At 42.1% G+C, this 24,425-nt stretch overlaps 1 protein-coding gene across 1 annotated transcript in view; it reads right to left on the bottom strand.

The window, feature by feature from the left end:
• The window catches only part of TP53BP2 (tumor protein p53 binding protein 2), a 67,342-nt gene that overhangs the window by 28,313 nt on the left and 14,604 nt on the right, over positions 1-24,425 (bottom strand). Inside the window, exons 2-5 of the mRNA XM_068541771.1 lie at positions 12,880-13,027; positions 7,399-7,512; positions 3,725-3,807; positions 114-215 (exon numbers count right to left, since the gene is read on the bottom strand). Of these exons, the coding sequence (XP_068397872.1) occupies positions 114-215; positions 3,725-3,807; positions 7,399-7,512; positions 12,880-13,027 (447 nt within the window). The remainder of the gene's footprint in view (positions 1-113; positions 216-3,724; positions 3,808-7,398; positions 7,513-12,879; positions 13,028-24,425) is intronic.

The raw sequence follows: 24,425 nt of genomic DNA, 5'->3' as shown, positions 1-24,425 counted from the left end.
GTATCAGCACGTATCTATGAGGTAACTGGTTTACTAGTGAGGATGGAACGTAAACGGCTTTACACACACATTAACAGGAGCGGCCTGTTAGGTCTTTGAAAACACGATATTACCTTAGTGGTCAGCATTTGTTGCTGGGCCTCAATCTGTTGTTGCTGGCGAGATGCCATTTCCTGAAGTTCAGCAAGTGTCAGGTCCATCCTAGGACTATTAACCTACCAAAATAAAAATGCAAACAATCCAACTTAGTACAAAATGATCACAGAGATTCCTCCCTCAAAGGCCTATTTATAAGCGTCACCTGAGCCAATCATGACAAAATTATTTAGCCATTTTTCTTCCATAATATTAAAGAAACCATTAACTTTTATATTAATACCCCACATTGACTTATTAAGATATAAAACATACTAACATACAGACCAACACTCTTCTAAGTTGTAAATTTAAATTAACTAGTTTCAATAGTCAGTGACACAGATGGAACAATTTGGAATTACCTCGTTATATAGTTAAATTAGGAAGGCAGTGTTTGACCATATTAAACATGATATTGGGACACTCGCAGCAAACCTAGAATACAGTCATCAAAACACCCTTTAAAACTATGACACTAGAATTTTAAAAATTCAAGAAACATTGGGTCATCAGGGACAAAGCAAGATGTCCACTCTCTAAACATCCATTGGACATGGTCCTAAGAGGTTTAACCAGTGCCACAGAACAAAAAAGTAGAAATAAACTGTATCCAGATTGAAAAGGAAAAAGTTTCTTTTCTGTCTTTACACAAAGACAACACAATCATCTATGAAGAAAATCCTATGGAATCTACAAAAAAGCTACCAGAACTAATAATTTATTTAGCAAGAATGCAGGATAAAACATCAATATGCCAAAATCAATTATATTTCTATGTATTAGCAACAACCAGAAACTGAAAAAAAAAAAAAAATTTTTTTAATACCATTAACAATAGCATAGAAAACATGAAGCACTTAGGAATAAATTTAACAGAAGATGTGCCAGACCTGCATACTGAAAACTTCAAAACATGGCTGAGAGAGAGAAGACTTAAATAAATGGCGAGGTGGTGCCCATGAACCGAAAAGCTCAATATTGTCAAGACGGCAATTCTTCCCAAACTGATCTACAGAGTCAACAGAATCCCAACCAAAATCCCAGCAGGGTTTTTTTTGTATAAATTGACAACCAAATTCTAAAATTCCATATGGAAGTGCAAAGGACATTCAATAGCCAAAACTTTGAAAAGAATGAAGTTGAAAACATACACTACCTGACTTCAAGACTTACCATGTTTCAGTAACCAATACAGTGTGTTACTGAAATCATGATAGATAAATAGATCAATTGTACAGGATAGAGAGTACAAAAATAGACCCACACGTACATGGGGTAATTGATTTTAGAAAAAAAGGCAATTGAGTGGAGAAAGTTTAGTGTTTTCAACAAATACTGCTTGTACAACTGCTATCCATATACGAAAAACAAAATGAACTTTAACTCTCACACCATATGCAAATGTTACCGCAAAATGGATCATAAACTTAGATGTAAAATCTAAAACTACAGAACTTCTAAACTGATCAATTATACTGTATTAAAATTAAGACCAAGTCACAGACTGGGAAAAATATTTGCAAATCATCTATCTAATAAAAAACTTGGATCCAGAATATATAAAGAAGCCTAAACTCAGTAATAAGAAAGTAAACAACCCAATAAAGAAAAAATTAAGCAAAAGAGGTGAACAAATACTTCACCAAAGACAATACACAAATGGCAAATAAGCACATGATAGATGCCCAACATCATCAGACATTAGAGAAATACAAATTAAAACCACAATGTAATACCACTACGCATCTATTAGACAGCCAAAATGAAAAAGACTGACCATACCAAATGATGGCAAGGATGTGGAAAAACTAGAACTCTCTGGTGGGGAATGTAAAATAAAACAATCACTTTGGAAAACACTCTGGCAGCTTTTTTTTTTTTTTTAATTTTTTATTTATTTATTTATGGCTGTGTTGGGTCTTCGTTTCTGTGCGAGGGCTTTCTCTAGTTGCAGCAAGCGGGGGCCACTCTTCATCGCGGTGCGCGGGCCTCTCACTATCGCGGCCTCTCTTGTTGCGGAGCACAGGCTCCAGACACGCAGGCTCAGTAATTGTGGCTCACGGGCCTAGTTGCTCCGCAGCATGTGGGATCTTCCCAGACCAGGGCTTGAACCCGTGTCCCCTGCATTGGCAGGCGGATTCTCAACCACTGCGCCACCAGGGAAGCCCTGGCAGCTTTTTAAAGGTTAACATACAACACACCATTGTAAAGCAATTATACGCCAATAAATATGTTAAAAAAAAAAAAAAAGTTAACATACATCTACCAAATGACCCAACCATTCCACTCCTAAGTATTCACTCAAGAGAAATAAAAGTATATGTCCATACAAAGATGTGTACCCAAATACTCATTGTAGCTTGATATGGAGTAACTGGAAACAACCCAAATGTCCATCAACAGATGAATGGATAAGGAGTGGTTCAACCAGACAATGAAGTATCTCTCAGCAATAAAAAGGAATCACTACTGATACACACAGCAAAATGGATGAATCTCAAAATAATTATCCTGAGTAAATTCAGACAAAAAGAGTACATACTGGATGGCTCCATTTATCCTAGATTCTAGAAAATATAACTAATTTGTAGTGACAGAAAGGAGACTTGCTAGCAGTTCCCTGAGGATGGGGAGGGAGGCAAGAAGGAAAGGATTACAAAAGGACATAAGGAAACTTTGGGGGTGGGGGGTGATGGATATGTTCATTATCTTGATTATGGTAATGGCTTCACAGGTGTACACATATGTCAAAACTTATCAAATTGTATACCTGAAATATGTGCAGTTTATCATATGACAATTATACTTCTATCAAGATGTTTCTTAAAAACCCAGTGATGGGACTTCCCTGGCAGGTTAAGACTCTGCGTTTCCAGTGCAGGGGGCATGGGTTCGATCCTTGGTCGGGGAACTACGATCCCGCATGCTGCGTTACCGAAAAAATAAATAAAAAATAAAAAACCCAGTGATAGGGAAAGATACATTGTGTCAAGATGCACTGAAATCCTGTTAATGGTTGAGACCATTTTTGTTATCATCATATCAACCTTTCTTCACTGTAAGATAAATATGAGATCAGAGAAGAGAAACAGGAAGAATTTGGGGGGGAAAAACAAAGAATTTGGGGAAAGGCAGAGTAGAAGCAAATGAAGGTTGGAGAGAGGTAATTTAGCTAATCCTTAACAGTATTAAAAATTCTAAGCTCTGAAAAGAAAATGCCTACAAGGAATCCCAAAGATACCTGCTAAAATTCATACGCAGTAGCAAGAGCATTAATATATCATTAATCGCTAAAAACGATGACGGCAACAAATAAAATCACCAAAAAAACAGACACTTCCTCAAACCTGCTCAACATTTGTTTTGTTCTGAATTTATGGTATATTCAGCATTTGAATTCTTTTGACAGCCACGTGGAGATCATTAAAATTAATCGTTTTGAAGAAATAAATTTAAAATAAGCCTTTTAAAGAGGGCCATCCTTAATAACCCACTGAAAAAAGAAGTAACAGTGAATGAGATTTAAAGGTTAAAAAAGCAGTATCACTGTGGTCCATACACGGCATGGGTAACAATGATCACTTACGCCATTCTCCTTTCTTCGATGTTCACCCGGAACTTTTACACCATTTCTTTTTAAACTTGGATCCTGAGACCTTGGTCCGCTCACTAAGCACAAAATTCAGAAAGCAGGCATTAACACTAGAGTTGACAGATATTTTAAGTCCCAGTTCATTTCTCAGTTCTGTTGTTAATGCTCTCTGATATTTTAAGTTGAAAATATATTTAAAATGCTTTCTAGTAGCAATGAAGTTATTAAGGTCTCGTAATTCAGCCTGTTCTGGAAAACCTTACTTGGAACGGTGAATAAATAGTCAGCACTAGAAAATGTCACATGCTAACCATTCCCATGCGTCAGATACCACAGGAGGCAAAGTTAAGAAAATAAATGTACTTCTGATTACGGGTCATTCACACCGTTTGCTTAAGTGGCTCCTCCCAGTTCTCTATTTAGTTACTCAGCAGTGAAATTGGGAATAGTTTCATTGAAAGAAATAAAAGTGAAAATTAAATCAACCCATCCTTGTACTCATTAAAGAGTTTGTACCTTACACGGGAAGGAAGCAACTGAAAACAGAACAAGTGGCATTTCGAACATTTGGTCATTTTGCGGTAATTCCGAAGTATTATCAAGTACTTGCCCGTTTATTTAAGTAAAAAAATTTCCATTTTCTTAGCTTGGGAAAGTACTAATTGGAAAACACTGTGCATTCTGCTTTTTTGGCTAAAAAGAATTTTTCAAGCCCAAATATATGGGTCTCTCAGTACCACTTAAAGCATCATGAAGGGAAAACAGTCTTAAACTGATAAATTATAAGAAACAATATCAAAGAGAATTTCTCAAATATGTGAAATTAAGCTTCGACCTGTACTTCCCAGAAGTTAGAAAATTTATTAAATTATCTCCCAAGAGGTGTTAGATTAAAATTTCTTTTGAATCAAATCTCTATTGTACCTGCCTGGAAGCTTAGCACAAATTTCCAGTAAATAAATATGTCTATCCTCAGGGCCACGTACCACGCTTATATCTAACTCCAATGAGTTAGCTTTACTTTTAAATACTGTTCAATTCTCTGACAAAATAGCTCAGGTAACCTGTGACAATATTTCTATAGAAGAAAAAAAAAAAATCTATCATTTAGGAATAACTGCTTTCTTTGCTGCCTCAAAGAAAGAGCACTCCACCAGTTTCTCCTTGGCATGTTCAGTTACATAATCAGAGTAAAAAGCAAGAGCTTTCAAATTAATGTCATATACATTCTGGGTCACAGGTCCTAGTTAAACTGGAAAAAGAATACAGTAACAGTCTCCTAATCTGTAATCTAGAAGTCTACACCACAAAGGCTGACACTGAACAGCAATCCTGTTTTATCCCAGTTTAGACACTATGTGGCACTGGTGTTTTGCGACAATGTGAAAACAGCGTCTTTATCTTCAGATTATATTTCTCACATTACAGACACACTGAAACTGCGTACTGCACTACTGAGAGGCTGTTTAATAATTTACCCGGTACGATAGAGAAAGATATTTGAACTAGTAGATGAACGGGGAAAATTCATCTAATTTACTACAAGAAGATGTACGCAGTAATGTAAATAAAGAACAAAATAAAAATAAGATGCAGATGCCAACTTAAAACCACAAAAAAAAAGGCTGCTTTAGGAAAAAAAAAAAAAAAATCCATGCTTATTTAAAATAAAATTACAGACACCAGAGACATTGAAAGGCCTGTGAGCCAGCCGGGCTGAGGTGACTCAGGTTCCACTCCTGGCTCTGCCTCTAGGGACGTGGCCTCTGACAAGTCATTTAACCCCTGAGTATCAGCCTTTCTCATCTGTACAGTAAGAGGCCAGACTAAGTCAATTCTGGGGTCCCCCACGGTCTGAATGTCTAATTGCTGGGTACCATGTGGACATTTGTACTAAAGGAATAAAACTGAGATTCTGTGACATCTAATAATTAGCCTCTGTTACCGACAGTCTTACTCCCAAGAATTATATATACTGAAGTCACAAACCTCCCATTTTAAAAGTTCCAACATTTTTAGAAACACCTAGTAATCCTGCTCCGACCAGCGGCTTCCCACTGAGAACAAAGCTTCCCCACAGATCTCAGACCTGAAACTGCCTGTTCTCCCACGTCCTATGAGACCTCCAGGGTCACAGGGATGGCTGTGTCCTGATGTCTAGGGCTGCTTTCAGCCCACTATTTCTCCACCTTCACGTATTACCTTCTACCCTCTCCTCATTGTCATCTATAAACTCTGGTCACAACCCTCAGTCACCGCAGATGTGACCACCTGACACCCTGTTCTCCCCACTCCAAGTCCTGCCTTCATTCTGGATGACCTCACCATCCAAAAGCTCACCTCTCAGATCCGTGGCTTCCTGCCTCCTCTCTAATTCAGGATCATTTCATGGCCCGGTGCAGGACCACGTCACCTGGAAGTGCTCTACCCCTGAAATCTTAAATTCACACTTTCTACTTTTTGACCATAATTTCCTCTCACTGCACCTGTGCATGAATCTGAGACTTGTAGTTTCTTAGCACTGGTCTGCTCTTGCCCTGCAGCCCCTCTGCCTTCACTTCATCCCCACCCAGCTTAGATGCCATCTCACCAACATCCTCTTCTTCCCTGTCCCACTGACTCCACTGAACTGGTCTGGCCAAGCCCCAACCTTGGGTCAATCCAACCATCTCCTCTTACAACCTTCTGGGCTGCAGAGCATCACTGGGGAAAAACCACCCATGGTCTCCTGGTCTCTAGTCTCAACTGGCCTCCAGGGGACCCTGGTCCCCTAGCAGCACTCTCTCCTGTTCTCCACCATGGCTCCAACCATCACTTTCAGATGGCTGTGCCTCCTATCTCAGAGAAAACAAATGTTCTCAGATGAGAAGCCCCTCCCACTGCTCCCATAGGGAGCACACATTTACCTGCCTCTGCAAAGTTTCCCTTCCACCCAGTTAAAATGGAAGACAGAATAAAGACGCAGACTTAGAGAGTGGACTTGAGGACACGGTGGGGGGGCAGGGAAGGGGAAGCTGGGACGAAGTGAGAGAGTAGTATGGACATATATACACTACCAAATGTAAAATAGATAGCTAGTGGGAAGCAGCTGCATAGCACAGGGAGATCAGCTCAGTGCTTTGTGACCACCTAGAGGGGTGGGATAGGGAGGGTGGGAGGGAGATGCAAGAGGGAGGAGATACGGGGATATATGTATATGTATAGCTGATTCACTTTGTTATAAAGCAGAAACTAACACACCATTGCAGAGCAGTTATACTCCAATAAAGATGTTAAAAATAAATTTTAAAAATAAAAAATAAATTAAATAAATAAATAAATAATGGAAGAGGGACCCTTCCCCGCCCCCACCTCCCACTGGCTGACTTGCCCATCGAGCATTCCCTCCTTCTTGTATTTCAACCCCCTGCTCTACTGACTCTTTCCTTCCCGCCCACATTAAAAACTGTCATCAAACTTTTCCCATCTTCCAAGAAATCAGAACAAACAGAACCACACCCCTTTCTCCCCACCCCCCAGTCAAGGCTTAGAAGAGCCGTCTATCCTCGCTGTTCCCACTTCCTTACCTCTCACTTACCTCCCAAATTACCTGGCTCCTGATCACGTGCTACACCCGAGCATGAAATAAAACTTCAGATCTTTGTTATGACTGATAGGATGCTACCTACCAACGTCCCTGCCAGGGGGGCGTTCATGGCGAAGGAAGAACCGAACTTCACTCCTCTGACTTCCAAACCGTTGCAGGACATCAAACATTCGTTCACTATCGGCAACTGGACGTTCTAAAAGAAACGAATAAATGAGGTACAAATCATGTTATCTGCAGGTAAAAAGAAAGACGAACATATCATTTACTGTCTATCCTTCATGCAAATTATGCATTATGAATGCAGAAGTTACTTAGCACCTTACATCTTTTTTTTTTTAAAAGAACCCTTAGAAAATGAAGCATCACCAACTTTCCACACATATAATCAGGGTCAAACCTGGGCGGAGTACAGGGGGGAGGACTGGATCCGGGCCGCTAGCAGGAGCCCAGGAGTCTAATTCAGGGGCCCCTCACTAGCCACAGGCAGGCTGGGAAGCTCTGCGGGTTCCAAAGCTCCTGTCATCTATTCCATAGGACAGTCTCTGAGGCCCCTTCTAACTCTAATGGTTCTACGATTCTCTAAGTGTACAAATGAAACATTAAAAAATAGCGTTCTAAATCGTGTAGTCTTACAGTCTATTGGGGTTTTTTTTTAATTACAATTTTATAAACTACGTTAAAAAAAAAAATCAAACACATGCATTTCCAAACAAAAGCCTCTTTACTGCCCTGAAAATATGCTTCTTTGGTCCTTCTTCCAGTGAGATTGCCAGTTGTCAGAACTTTTCTAGAGACAAAAAGAAGGGCATAGCTAAATACCCTAATAAATGGGAACTTTGGGAGAAACCAGATATCTTAAGCTCCCCTCAAAAAATCTTCCAATCTTAAGGGACCTGGATATAAAAACCAAATATACTGTCTGAGGATGCAACTGTTTAAAACCAAAGAACTTCAGTAACATCGATATAATTTTTAATATAAGAAAGTTGAAACAGTCTAAGAAAACTCAACGCACTTGTCAGTAATCAAAGACACTATCTGAGTACCTTAAATAAACAACACGGGCAGAGAACGGAGCAGCCAAGGGTTCAGCAGCCAATTCTGTGAACCCCTGAACTTAATCTGCTCGGTTGCAACGAAGTACAGCTCTGGTTCTTGACATACTAAGTTGACACAGATACCCCTCTCCTCTAAACCGGGGAAATTCTAACTAAGACCCCCCCCAAGAGGAAACACCCATAGCTGAGTAGACCCCCACCCAAAAGAAACTCTCAGCAGACCCTCCACCTCCTCACAAAAAAAACAAAACCACACATACACACACACACACACACACACACTTTATTTCAAAAGAAGTGAAATCCCCAGGTTCCAGAAGCAAAGAGGGAATTCAAAGGAAGTGAAGTAACTCCAGTCCACGCTGGGTTGGACCGTCTTACAAGGTCTAGGAGCTAAGGTCCTGATGGCCTATGACGACAAAAAATCAGGCTTAGGCCAGCACACGCTGAAATACACTTCAAAGGGTCTCAAAGCCACCTATTCACCCCATGCTCTGACCACACCAATCCCCTTGTCCTGGCATCCGTGCCTATGTGACTTTGAACAAGCCATTCTTAGCATTGAGAACTGTCCCCAGCACCCTTTTCTCCTTCTGCAGATGGAGCACATCCATCTATTCCTGCAGTCGTCGCACGGTATGATAAAGGTCTGCTGATTCCTGCTTTTATTTGAGGGCAGGACACTTTCATCTCTCTATTCCTCACAATCAAGCACAGTTCCTAGTACATTATAGGAATCCAAGAAATGTTCTCTTAGCAAACAAATGAGTGTGGAGTAAGGAAATGGAGATGGCAGATAAAAGCTACATATTTTAAAAGACTGTCAGTTAAAGGAAATGGGAAACTTGAGAAGCTAACGAAGTGGAAGCAACAAATTTACTATTTTTATTTTTTTAATTTTATTTATTCATTTATTTATTTTTGGCTGTGCTGGGTCTTTGTTGCTGTGCACGGGCTTTCTCGAGTTGCAGCGAGCGAGGGCTACTCTTCATTGCAGTGCGCAGGCTTCTCATTGTGGTGGCTTCTCTTGTTGCGAAGCACAGGCTCTAGGCACGCGGGCTTCAGTTGTTGTGGCACACGGGCTCAGTAGTTGTGGCTCATGGGCTCTAGAGTGCTGGCTCAGTAATTGTGGCTCATGGGCCTAGTTGCTTCGCGGCATGTGGGATCTTCCCAGACCAGGGCTCAAACCCGTGTCCCCTGCACTGGCAGGTGGATTCTTAACCACTGTGCCACCAGGGAAGTCCAAATGTACTATTTTTAAAATGGGGCACCTTGAACAATTTACAGCAAAAAAGGAGGAGTTGAAAACATAACAGCTATTACTTGCTGAGAGCTAACATTAAATGTTATGCTAACAGGGGCTATGCTAGACCCCCTTCAAATGTCAGCTCCTGGGATCCTCACACAATCCTATGCAATAGATTCAATTATTATCCCAATTCTGCAGGGAAAACACTTGAGGACTACCGAGATTAAGTACCTTGTCTGAAGTTATAAAGCTGGTAAATGAAAGAGACAGGATTTTGATACCTCAGACCTTGATCTTAATCACACCATACAAACAACCCTCAAATGAATTATGAATTCACTGTAAGCAATCAAAAGCCCCAAAGGATTTTTCATGGAACATTTCAAGGTAATTCTAAAACATATCTGAAAAAGAAAATACACAAGAATACTACAGGATAACAATGAAATAAGCATTTGCCTTACAATACCAAACCTTTTATAAAACTACAGTAATTAAAACTATTTGGTCCTATCATAAAACTAGAAGAAAACAATAAAAGTAACTGACTAAAGCTTATAGAAACACAACTTCATATGAGATATAACAAGAATTCAAAGCGACATTTCACATCAGTAAGGAAAAAAACAGCTGTTCAATAAGACACTTAAAAAAAATTCACGGGGGACTTCCCTGGTGGTGCAGTGGATAAGACTCCGCACTCCCAACGCAGGGGGCCCGGGTTCAATCCCTGGTCAGAGAACTAGATCCCACATGCATGCCGCAACTAAGAATTCACGGGGCACAACTAAGGAGCTGGCGAGCCACAACTAAGGAGCCCACGTGCTGCAACTAAGGAGCCCGTCTGCTGCAACTAAGACCAGCGCAACCAAATAAATAAATAAATAAATAAATAAATAAATAATTTTTTTTTAATTCACAGGATTTCCCTGGTGGTGCAGTGGTTAAGAATCCACCTGCCAATGCAGGGGACACGGGTTCGAGCCATGGTCCGGGAAGATCTCACATGCCACAGAGCAACTGTGCGCCACAGTTGTGACACTGTGCGCCACAACTAAGCCTGCGCTCTAGAGCCTGTGAGCCACAACTACTGAGCCTGTGTGTCACAACTATTGAAGCCCACGTGCCTAGAGCCCACGCTCCACAAGAGAAGCCACCGCAATGAGAAGTCTGCACACCGCAATGAAGAGTAACCCCCGCTCACCGCAACTAGAGAAAGCCTGAGCGCAGCAACGAAGACCCAACGCAGCCATAAATAAATAAATAAATAAATTTATTAAAATAAATAAAAGAATTCCATCAATAATCAAAAACAAGGAGACCGGGCTTCCCTGGTGGCGCAGTGGTTGAGAATCTGCCTGCCAGTGCAGGGGACACGGGTTCGAGCCCTGGTCTGGGAAGATCCCACATGCCGCGGAGCAGCTGGGCCCGTGAGCCACAATTGCTGAGCCTGCGTGTCTGGAGCCTGTGCTCCGCAACAAGACAGGCCGCGACAGTGAGAGGCCCGCGCACCGCGATGAAGAGTGGCCCCCGCTTGCCGCAACTAGAGAAAGCCCTCGCACAGAAACGAAGACCCAACACAGCCATAAATAAATAAATAAATAAATAATTCCCATTTAAAAAAAAAAAAGGACACCATGCCAGGCTCCCAGAAAAAAAAAAAAGTTTCAACTCAGAGAGTGAGCCTTGGCAAAGAGAAAGAACACTTCTTACTCTAAGAAAATCAGCCAGAAGGGTAGGCGCACATGCAGAGAAACCTGAGGTAAGTACAGAGGCAGGAAACTGAGGAAGCTCACAATGCGTGGTTTCAATCATCTCGGGAAAGTAATTTGCAGAATGCAAGGAGGCCACCAGAGCAACTAGAGGCTCATTTATTCATTCAGTAAATATTTCTGGAGCACTCCCTCTGAGCTGGGGTGCAGCAAGGAACAAGACAAGCAGGTCTCTGCTCTTAGGGAGTTTACATTCTTGTGTGTGTGTGTGAGGCTACGGGGATTAAAGAGGCAATAAACTAATAAACACACACAAGAAAACAGACAGACACATCTCACGCAGAGGATCAAATCAGGATGGAATTGTATAACAGAGAACCTCATGCCTGCTTTCGTAGGAAGCTCGGGAGAAGCATCTCTGCGGAGGCAGTGTTTTAGCTGCAATCCAAATGGCCAGAAGGAACCGGCAATGACAAAATCTGGAGGGAGAGCAATAGAGAAAGTGGGAACAGCTGGTGCCACTGGCTCTTAGGCGGGAAAGAGCGTCGTTTATCCAGGAATATAAAAAAGCTGCAGGAGGCAGGCAAGGAGGAAAATGGCACCAGATGACATCAAAGACCTCACAATCTCAGATCAAGACATTGGATTTTATTCTAAGTAGAAGAGAAAGCCATCAAAGAGTTTAAACAGGAAAGTCGAACTATCAGATTTTTATTGAAAAAGGATCACTTGGGTTTCTTTATGGGAATGGTCTAATCTAGCTCCTATGTGAAGTAAGCAATTCGGGGAGAGTGCAGAAGACCTTCCTGAACACCCAGCTGTAGGGAAGTCAACGGAAGATGAATAAGAGGACTCGCCTGGCAAGCAGTGGGCGCTCAGCTGGAGTCACATACCGTGAACGGTGTGAATGCAATGAACACAGTGGGAAACGTGTGCTGTGACACTGCACCCCCAGGGGAGAAAAAGGAAACAGTGGGAGCTCACCCAGGCTGCACAGAAACAAAGCAGAAATCATGAAAAATTATTCCCGCCATCTACAAACTCCTAAGGGGCCAAAAAGAAACCAGGCTGTCCCATTTCAGGGCTCCAAAGAACTAAGTAAGGGGGTTGATGTCAAAGCTTAAAACAATGCCTATGTCTCCTGCCACCACAGTAACTCAACACCGAAGAGCCTTCCCGAAAAACCTACAAAACCTCAGAGAGGGCAAAACAATCAGGACGCCTCAAATTCCTAACTAAGTGCAGCTTAAGCATACAAGAAACACTTGTGAGCACTATACATTTTACCGTAACACCCCAGAAGCTTCCACCCTATGTATCAGCTGCCTATCTTTTGACCTTTTATACTGTAGTGCCTACGGTGTCTTGCAGAAAACGAAAACAGCGAAAAGACTTTGTAGGTCGCAACGGAACTGGACTGAGAACACTATCTCTGATGGGCACCCTATTCTGCAGTTTCTCCGCGGATACACGCGTGCGGCACACAGCGCCTCATCTAAAACCGATGATAATGAAAGATGGCACGACCGAAGCAGGCATACCGGAGCCGCACCACACTTCAGCCAGGTGGCAATCGCTCTCGCCAGGTTCCTTGCAGAGATCCACCACATCTCTGCAGATGGTTTCCGGAGTAACTGGGACTTCCGTGAAGTGCTGCTCGTTGTTGCTGAGGTACACGGTGAGAAACATCTGGAAACAAAAGGAGAAACGCAACAGTTATCAGTACTGTCTACACGGGCGCTGGTCACTTTCTACTCACCTCGGATTCCTTTCCCCAGATGGTCTCAGTCGAAGTGCAAATGCACAACAGGACCGTCTGGCTGTTCCCTGGCCTGAGGAAGGGAGGGACCTGGAGCTCGGCCGATGGACACCGGCCCGCCCCCCTCTCCTGGCAGCGCCTGCAGAGCTCTTGGGGATCCCCGGAGCACAGTCAAATCAGTGCACACAAAAGGTCGTATTAAATTTTCCTCTGGGAATTCCCTGGCACTCAAGTGGTTAAGACTACGTGCTTCCAATGCAGGGGACGTGGGTTCAATGCCTGGTCAGGGATCCCACATGCCACGTGGTACGGCCAAAAAAAAAATCTTCCTCTGACATTTTATTCATGTTATTTGTTTACCAAATACTTATGTAGTTCTTAGTATGATGTGCCAGACCCATACTACAAATAGATCTTATCAATCCTGTGAAGATGATCAGGGGATGATGATCTCACTCACACACACACACACACACACACACACACATTTATGCAAAGCCTCTTTTGGGAAGGATACACAGGAACAAAACATGTGTTGCTTCTGAGGGTGGGGATGTCTTTTTTTATAAAAAAGAAAAGATGCAGTATCTACTTTTACTGGGAGAAAGACTGCTATTGAGTTTTATTTATTTATTTATATGAATTTATTTATTTATTTATTTTGGGGTCTTCGTTGCTGTGCGTGGGCTTTCGCTAGTTGCAGCGAGCGGGGGCTGCTCTTCGTTGTGGTGCACGGGCTTTTCTCGTTGTGGCTTCTCTTGTTGTGGAGCATGGGCTCTAGGCGCACGGGCTTCAGTAGTTGTGGCACGTGGGCTCAGTAGTTGTGCCTTGTGGGCTCTAGAGCTCAGGCTCAGTAGTTGTGGCGCACGGGCTTAGTTGCTCCGCGGCATGTGGGATCTTCCCGGGCCAGGGCTCAAACCCGTGTCCCCTGCATTGGCAGGCGGATTCTTAACCAGTGCGCCACCAGGGAAGCCTGATACTGCATCTTAAAGACACTGCTACTAAAGAATTCAAGTTTTAAAAAAATAAATAAAAATGCATGACAATTAAAAAAAGGAAGACAAGTTTTCGTACCTATTAAATAACCAAAAAAAAAAACCCAAACAAAAAAAACCATTGTTAATTCCCAGTACTGAAGAAACTGAGTGAATCAACAAACAAATTGATGGCGGCAATGCAAGGCAATGCAAGTCGGCACACTCCCATGCTCATTCACTCAGTGAGGACCTATGCCGGGAAGATTAGCGTGTATCAGGATAAAACAAAACAATAAACAAACAAAAAAACCAGACAACTTGAAAGCGTAATCCCACTGTGAGAATTTATCCTGTGAAAATAATTCTAATCAAAGAGAATACAAAGCCTGTGAAACATGAACTTGATGGGCCATTATACATTCTGTAAAAATAATTAATGAGACTATGCCAAACACTGGGGGAAATTGGGGTTTTAAGGCTCTGACAAAGCAGAATGAGTAGGATCTGCACGGTGATCACACTGACACAAGGACATCACACGACAGCTGCAGCACCTGCCGACAGTCAACCACACAGCTTCCCATGCAGCTTAAACCTCTCTGCCCATTACCCCAGAAGTCAGACAGATGCATTAGGCTCTTCTTTTCTTGGGGGGGGGGGGGGGGTGGCGTGGGGAAGGGGGGAAGGAGGGGGAAGGCAGTGCCTCATGGAAACTATGATGGAAACTGGCTAAAACAGCAGACTGGGTGCCTCAAGGATCCGGTCCAAGTAAGGGGACAAGACGACATGCACAAGAGAAGACGGCCCACTGGGTCAGCGGGCTCAGCCCCCGAGGGCTTCCCACCTCCTCCCTGCACTAAAACCATGATTTCTTAAGGTAAGCCAAGTCTCCACTTCCTGCAACCAAAACTCTTTAACTCACATAAACATGTGTAACATAGAAAGTAACCCCCAAAACTAGAAAACACGAGAAGGGTACTCATTACAGCTAGAGGGTAACCCAGAAAAAAAAGTTTAAGTGGATAATGTTGAAACAATAAAATACATAAAAACAAAACTAGAATTTGCCAGGATGAGCTCAGAAGCTTTCACGCTGCTATCAGGTTCTTCACATTCTGATAAACTGTGCTACATAAAGATAGATACACAGTTCTAGGCCTCAACTCAGTCAACACTTTCAAACTGTTACACAAAATGAACACAGGTTTCCACCCTGCTGCTGCTCTGGATACACATACAGTGTATTTAACTAGAGAGATAAATAATTTACACTTGAGTATTAAACTGTACTCCTCCTCAGTATTCCCTACCCACACCAATACTTTCTTTGAAGTTCAACACTTCAAACATAGTAACTGTTTTCTTTGTAAATATGAGACCTCGAGGCATTTATTAAATTATAGAAATATTTAATACACAGTATATATACGAAACATACTGTATCAACAAATAAAAGGCTATTACATAAGACAACAGCACCTTACCTCGTACACTTCATCTTCTTAGAGTCCTTTCACACACATTATCTCAGAAACTTACATCAACCCTCAAATAAGCAGAGCAGATGTTACTTTCTCTTTATAAATGAAGCAAAAGACTCATTTATAAATGAGTCTTTAAACTGGCTACTAAAATGAGAGGGTCACGGAGCAATTATGTCCTTCTTTATCCATCCTCTACTCTTTAAGTTGTTCCTTATAGCAAAAAAATATTTTATAGCAGAAGAATATTAGGAAATGCCTATTTAACCACAGTAACCAAACTTGAATAGAGATCTGGTCTTTTACTTTCTAGAAAACAACAGCTTCATTTATTTAAAAGTACAATTACAGGGAATTCCCTGGCGGTCCAGTGGTTAGGACTCCGAGCTTTCACTGCCAAGGGTGCGGGTTCAATCCCTGGTCGGGGAACTGAGATCCCTAAGTTATACGGTGCGGCCAAAAAAAAAAAAAAAAAAAAAAGTACAATTACAAATAAGAATGATGAGAAATGTGTTCTAAGATTACTTTTCCCCCAAAATCCACAGGATTAACACTGGTATGAATGGTGAGTACATGAGTGGACCCTATTCCTGCTGTCATCCATGAAGACAGCTCTGTGGTGACTTTTTCTAGCTATGCTGAGCGCTTGGAGGTGGGCCAGCAATGTGACCTGCTGCTGACTCCCAGGTGGGAGATCTGGGTTCTAACCCCAGACTTGTTAATAATTATTAGGAAAGTAATGTCAGCTCTCTGAATCTCAGCCTCCTTGTCTTCAAAATAAGAGTCCTAAGTTCCCTAAGAGCTGCCATTTAGTTCGGGTGTTTACTGGGGGGTCACAGTAAGAGCCAACATCTTCACGACAGTCTACAAGCTAGAAGTCAGCAATTCAGTCACGAAATGAGGACCTAAATAAAGGCAGTGGTAAGGAGGACAGAGGAAAGAAGGATAGATTCAACAGAAAGACAGGATCTGGTGACTAAATGGGGGCAGGGGGTGTGCAGCACATAGGGGTGGGGCAGGAATGGGAGGAGAGAGGAGGGAGGGAGTTTTGCTTGCGTGAGCCGACCTGGGATCTGCCCACTCCAACAGCTGTCCCCACCCCCTCTCCAGTCCGCACCTCCTTCTAACCCTCTCTCCCCTCTGCTCCGCCAGCATCCTCCTTGCTGTCCGTCCCCTAGAGCCTGTGCACTGGCTGCTCCTGTCTGCAAGGTTGCTGGGTCGAAACCTCCTCGGAGCTCCAGGGGTCGAATGTGAAACGGGCCCCAGGCGCGGAGGGCAGGGAGAGACCGAAGGAAAAGGCAGCCCACTCCGGACTGGCGGGTGGCCACTCAGTAAGCAAGGTAGCTTGCTTCTGAGACTTGTCTCGCGGCTGCAGAACCCATGGATCCCTGCCCCCTCCCCCGACCAGAATGTTAAAACCTTATGGAGGGGACTTCCCCGGTGGCGCGGCGGCTAAGAATCCGCCTGCCAATGCAGGGAACAGGGGTGCGAGCCCTGGTCCGGGAAGATCCCACATGCCGTGGAGCAACTAAGCCCGTGCGCGACAACTACTGAGCCTACACTCTAGAGCCCGCGAGCCACAACTACTGAGCCCGTGTGCCACAACTACTGAAGCCCACGCGCCTAGAGCCCGTGCTCCGCAACAAGAGAAGCCACCGCAATGAGAAGCCCGCGCACCACAACGAAGAGTAGCCCCCACTCGCCGCAACTAGAGAAAGCCCGTGAGCAGCAACGAAGACCCAATGCAGCCAAAAATAAATAAATTAAATAAATAAATTAAAAAAAAAAAAAAAAAAGCTTATGGAGAGGCTTTAACTGGGTCCAGTCTCCAGGCTGCGTCCTTGGGCAGCTTCGAGCTCGGGGGAAGGCAGGCGGAGCGCACATTCCAAGGACAGGAAAGCGGGTGCATGGCCTCCAAGCCGGGGTCCAGCTTGCAAGTCAAACCTGCGGTCACGCCTTCTTGATGACCTTCCCCGACAAACGTTCTTCCCTGTGTGCCAGCATGGCCTGCCCCCTCATCTCCCCGGGTCTTTATACTCCAACACTGCCTTCCCAGAGAGGCCTTCCCTGGCCATCCTGCCTAAAATCCCACCACCGTGCTCACACGTGCACACACGCGCTTCTCCGCGGTCTCTCCTTGGCACAGTGACCATCATACCATATATTATAGTTATTTCACTTGCTTTTAATATCTGTCTTCCCTGCTAGAACATAAGCTCCACGAAGTCCAGGGTTTTTTCTGTTCCATACAATATCCTCAGCACATTGATCTGTGCCTGGTCTGTGACGAGCACACAATAAGTATGTGTTTATGAATGAATACGTCCAGTAGCTGTTACTGCACTTGACAGATTCACCTCTGATTTATTTTCAGAGTAAGTGTTCCCTCAGGTATTGACAGATGGTAGAGCAGATAGTATAAAGCACAGCTACACGCACTGACAGAAATTAGTTTCCTCTCCTCATTTCTTCAAGCTTACATCATGCTACGTCCTCCTACTTCTGTTTCAACATTCTTTTCATTCATGAAAGATATACAGGCCATCTATTTTTGTTTTTTTCTTTTTGCCACACCGCCCAGCTTGTGGGATTTTAGTTCCCCAACCAGGGATCAAACACGGGGCCTCGGCAGTGAGAGCACTGAGCCCTAACCACTGGACCACCAGGGAATTCCCTATAGGCCATCTATTTTGTGGTTTAAGTTCTAATGTAGAAATCATCCTTACTAAATAGTTATTACAGCACACAGCACAAAATTCAAGAGAGAGAGAGAGAGCACGCTGTGTGGAGAGGACACAGCCAGCCCAGAGGAATAAATACCCCAACCTGGCTCCCTCCTTCTTATATCATCCATCCTACCACTCCCCACTGGACAAACCCAACTAGAAGTCGGACGGCAAGGGAGGCCATTCATGTGGTTTATAGAAGTCAACCTCCTGGGGCATAAAGCAGGGTAGAGACAGGCCAGCAAAAGCTGGTCCTCCTCTCCATGCTCAAACTCAATTACTTCAACCTCTACGTGGTTAGAGAGGGCCCTTGAGCCACAATCTAAACAGAATGAGAACACAAGATGTAGGAAAAGAATATCCCAAGCAGAGGGAAGCGCAAATGTAAAAGGCCCTGAGGAGGAATCAAGTTTGTCACATTTGTGGAAGAGGAAGGTCACTGTAGAGAGAGCAAGAGGAAAGGATTATAGGAGATCAAGTCAAAGAGGCCAGATGATGCCAGACCTTAGAGGCCACTGGTCCTCAAGATGTGGTGCGGACAGAGGGTCTTTAACTATGGATGGCTAGGTCCCACCTTCAGAGTTTCTGATTCAGTAGATCTAGGATGGGGACTGAGACGCTGCATTTCTAACGAGCTGCCGACACTGCTGCTCTAGAAACCACAAGCTCGAGAGCCACTGTTCAAAGGCCAGAGCAAGGAACTTGGATTTTAACCTAAGAGACCATTGGAGGCAAATCATTAGAGACAAAAAGCAGATCAGTGGTTGCCAGGGCTGGGGGAGTGCCTGCTCAGAGGTACAGGGCTTCTTTTTGGGGGGATGAGAATGCTCTGGAATTAGTGGTGATGGTTCTACCATCTTGTAAACACACCAAAAACCACTGAATTGGATACTTCAAAATGGTGGTACGTAAATCCTATCTCAATTAAAAAAAAAAAAAGAAGTCATTGGAGGATTCTGAACAGGCTATTGAAGTCATTTTTATGTCATTTTTTTAAAAATCACTCTGGCTACTATATGAATAGACTACAGGGGGACAGGCATGGAAGACCAATTAAGAGGAAATGTAGCACATAAAATGAGATATAATGGTAGCACAGACTGCAGGTAACAGCAAAGGTAGTGAAAAATGGCTGGACTGGGGTTATATTTTGAAGCAGAGCCAGCAAGACTTGCTTAATGGACAGAATATGGGATGTGAGCGTAGAGAGAAATTAAGAGTGAACGTGGATTTGGTGTCTAAGCAACAGAGTTAAGAGTAGTGTGACTTACTGAGCTGAGGAAGGAGGAACAGGCTGGGGAAGGGCCCACAAGTCAGGGGTCTTGTCCAGAAGTCCCACAGAGAACAAGGATCCAGCAAAGGACTGGGAAAGATCCATCCATAAAAAAACAGAAAGAAACCCAAAGGAGTGTGGAGTACCAGAGACCAAGCAAACACAGTGTTTCAGATGAAGCTCAGAGATCTCAGACATGAGGGCTGAGGACTGGTCCCCAGCGCGGCAAGATGGAGGCTGCTGGGCGCCTTGACCAGCGCTGTCTGAGGAATGAGGTTGAAGGCCTGGTTGAGACAGGCTGAGAGCCTGAGGGAAGGATGCAGAGACTCAGAACAGAAAGACGGAAAAAATGGAGCCGCAGATGGAAGAAGACACAGTAAAAGGGGTGTTTTGTTTCTTCTTTATTTCAACATGGAGTTTTTACAGGACGCTTTAACGGATGGAATGATCCAGTCAAGAGAGGAAATGATGTTGATGATGCTGAATCTGTATCTCTAGCCACTGCCTGCTCCCTAGACTGCCCAGCGGTGATCTGCATCCGGAGGACCCACAAACACTTTATGCTAGGCTTGGCCAAAGCAGCAGAGTCCCATTCTCACTTATTTTCTTTGTTGTAGTGATTATTTTACTTTTTAAGTAACAAAGATAGTTTATCTTTATTTTGAAGATTTCTTAATTGGACACCACAGCACGGTGACAACGATAGAGCTGGAAGAGGTGGCTTTGAGCCATGACAGTATGACAGTTCATGTGCAGCTGAGAGCAAGTGTCTTCCCATCCACACCAGAGAAGGGGTGGGGGAGAGGGACCACCCACCGGGTCCAGCTGCTCCTGATGGCCATAATACCTATAATTGCTACACTTCCCCCTAGAAAATTCTGATTAGAACAAAAAGGCATCACACCATTTGAAATTAACCTTTAAAACTCATTTCACCCATCTTTAAATTTATAGACTTTAAGTATGTCCCCAAGTTTTAAAGGTTAAATATCACTTGCATTTATATATCACTTAATAATTTTAAATCTTTTAATTATAATCTGCCCACAATTATGGGCTTCACTGATAATTTGTAACTATTTCAAATTTTATAGAGGAAGTGAAACAGGCATTTTCTCAATAAGTATCAATTCTCTTCTTCTTAACTTTACTTGGAAAAGGAGCAAAAAAGAAAAAAGATATGGTTGTCAAGTGGCGGGGTGGGGGGAGGGATGGACTGGGAGTTTGGGGTTAGTAGATGCAAACGATTACACTGAGAATGGATAAACAACAAGGTCCTAATGTACAGCACAGGGAACTATATTCAGTACCCTATGATAAGCCATAATGGAAAAGAATATTAAAAAAAAAAATAAAAGAAGAATGTAAAGAAAAAAGAAAAGAGGGTCAAAACAGAGGGCTGGTTAAACTAACCTATCATGTTAACCTGAGAAAAAGTAGGCACACATGCTCTTTATATTGCTACTTTCCTTTCACCTTTGTTTCATAAGTGTACTGTGCTACAAAAGATAAAAGAATTCTTCAAAATGTAATTTAATTACCTAAAAAATAAAACAAAATCAAGATGAAGCTGTTTTTATTTCATTTTGATGAAGCAGTTTTATCAGCATGTTGAAAACTTACTAAAGAAAGAAATTTTAGCCTATTCTATCAACTAAGTCCTTCTGAAAACAATTGTGGCCAAGAATTCATGATCTTTAATGATAAAAAGTAAAACTGCTAAATCTTAGACGTTTTCAGCATCTGATACCAAAACATTTTAGAAGGAAAAAGCACAAAGAGCAAAACTTTCAAAAATGTGTCAGTTATGTATTGTTTTATTACAAAACAGTATTCACCATATCTTACTATACAAATGGAAAAATATAATATGTGCATACATACATGTAATACATGCCAAAAAAAAAAAAAAAAAAGCCTGGAATTAAATTCACCAAATTAACAGTAGTTATGCCTTGGTGATAAGATTATGAAATAAATTTGGGGGAGCTTATCTACGCTTAAGTTTTCTAGAATGATTAAACATCACTTGGATAATAAAATTGATTTTTTAAGGAATCAATAATGAAATTAGTAAGATAAACATAAAGTACCATTTTTATTCCCTGGGTCCTTGCTATGAGATATGTAAGGCAAATATCTGTCTGACAATGCCTTTCTAGGGTTACCATACTGCCTTAACTTTAGCTGGGGACTAAAAATAAACAATCAAGAAATATATCTTAAATGTCCATTAGAATGGAATATTATTCAGCCATAAAAGGAATGAAGTATTGATGCATACTACACATAGATGAACTTTGAGAACATTATGCTAAGTGACAGAAGCCAGACACAAAAAGAAACATCCAGAATATTCAAATCCATAGGGACAAAAACTAGATTAATGTTTAGCAGCGGCTGTGGGGAGGCGGAATAGGGAGTGACTCTGGAGGATGGAGTTTCTCTCTGGGGTGATGAAAATGTTCTGGAATTAGTGGTGATAACCTTGTGAATATACTTTAAAAAAAAAACCCTACTGAATTATATACTCTGTAGGGTGAATTTTATGGTATGTGAATTATATCACAATTAAAAATGCCTACTACATACTTACTATGTGAGAAATATAAAAATCTCTTAAAAGAAATAAAATTTACTCATGAAAAGATCAGAGAACAATTTAGTACCGAATTACATGAGTGAGGCTGTAGGTAAAACGGAAATTCAGAAAGGAGAAAGATGAATGTGATCTGAGGTAGACTGAGATTTCAACAAAGAGGCATGAATTAATGGAAAGCATAAAGAAATAATAGAAAAACAATAATCTATAGTAACCTTACTTCCAAAATGCCATCTTTTCCTGACACTTTAGATTTTTTAAAACACCATATTCTCAAGAAAATAGAGGTGACTTCCTTAGCTTCTTTCCCCTATGGAAGCAAGGAAAATGGAGTTCCCTAGAGTTAAATCCCCTGGGAGGCTGCCGTGAGAAAGCCGGTTATTCTCACTGACCCACAACTGTGCTCCTGGGAAATTGTGACGTAAATCAATTTCATCATAAAGACTGCAGCAATAATCAGATCAAAACAACACATGAGCCTTTACAGCTGTACCTGCGGCTACGAGGACAATAAATTGCTGGAGCATCTGAAAATGCTCATGACGTCTAGCTTGGATGGAACAGAGGAGATGGCTTTTCTTCCCTTAAAAGCTGGTCAGCCCTTCTCAGTGACATACAGACATAAACTGTTAACTTCTTTCCAACTTGTAAATCAAGAACTTCATTTCTTTTATAGTATGAGCCACAAAGAGAACAGATTACCCAATAAACAACAAGAGTCAAATCTAGAGTATACTTAAGAGCAGAGGCTGTAACAGACAGATCACACAGGGCAATACAAATGGTAAAACCTGGGGGTGGGAGGATAAATTAAATTAAAGCAACAAGGTGTCACTTACAACTATTAAATTAGTCTTCTATTAAAAGATAACATCTAACAGGGATGAGGTTGTGGGAAAGTGATTCATTCAAAGACATAATGATGGTACTAAAAATTGTTAAAAATCGCGTTTGGAAAGTAAAATGAATCATGTATCAAAAACCATAAATTTATGTATACCTCATGAATTATCCCTAGAGAAATAAATAAAATGAATAAAAACTCTAAATGCCTGAAGATTTTCACTACAGTGCTAGATCAATAAACAGCAAGATAGAAAACTGAATATCCAGTAAGTTAAGCATGGAAAAGTAAGTTAAAATACAACTGCTGGCAGGACTAAGACCCAGCTACCAACTACTGTAAGCATAGTGTCAGAAAAATGGTAAGATAAAGTTATAAAACAGTAATATTAAGTTGTAGATTGTAACCATTTAAAACATCTGGGGACTTCCCTGGTGGCGCAGTGGTTAAGAATCCGCCTGCCCCAATGCAGGGGACACGGGTTCAAGCCCTGGTCCGGGAAGATCCCACATGCGGCGAAGCAACTATGCCCATGCGCCACAACTACTGAGCCTGCGCCCTAGAGCCCACAAGCCACAACTACTGAAGCCCGCGCGCCTACAGCCTGTGCTCCGCAACAAGAGAAGCCACCGCAATGAGAAGCCCGTGCACCGCAACGAAGAGTAGCCCCCGCTCGCCACAACTAGAGAAAGCCCGCGCACAGCAACAAGGACCAAACGCAGCCAAAAATAAATTAAAAAAAAAAAAAAAAAAGTCTAAAACATATGGACACAGGAACTGACTTGTATGGAATACATAAGTGAAATCCGTGGTATTAGGAGATCGGGTATAGATGTCACTTTAAATTTGTTTAAATCTCAATGTTAATATATTTTTACAATAATTTACAATTTAAAGGTACACATAACACAATACAAACTGTGATAAAAGAATGTGAAAATATTTCAGTAAAAACAGTAAATGTGGTTCGATTCTTAAAGTGATCAATCTGAAGAGAAAGAAGATTCAGGGAAAGATCAAACACTATGTTAAGCTGGGCCAGGCCACACCTCCCCACACGCTGTGCACAGTAATTCACACCCAAGTCATGTCTGAAGGAAGGCTTGCCTTTCCAAACATCCAAAATCACAGAGAATTTTCATTTAAAAAGAATAGATCAAAGATTTATTTTTAAGAGTTCCATTTTTACAGGACATGTATTCGCTGTAACTATAATGTTATGCTATTAACACAAGAATGACTCATTTTAAAGAGGAATTATTTCAGATTAAAATTTGGAAGACTTTTCCAAGAGGAAATTAAAAAAAAAAAAAAAAAAACTGGCCCGTGCATTTACAAGAAATTTACTTGTGTCAGAGGCCAAAGTTTGTTCCTGTTATTGAAAAACACCATGTGAAGTTCCACAGAAAGAAAAAAAGAATTAAG

The sequence above is a fragment of the Eschrichtius robustus genome, chromosome 3 (assembly GCF_028021215.1).
Source record: "Eschrichtius robustus isolate mEscRob2 chromosome 3, mEscRob2.pri, whole genome shotgun sequence".
In the NCBI taxonomy this organism is placed as follows: domain Eukaryota; kingdom Metazoa; phylum Chordata; class Mammalia; order Artiodactyla; family Eschrichtiidae; genus Eschrichtius; species Eschrichtius robustus.
Note: the sequence above shows the minus strand (reverse complement) of the source record. Positions and strands in the feature narration are given on the sequence as shown.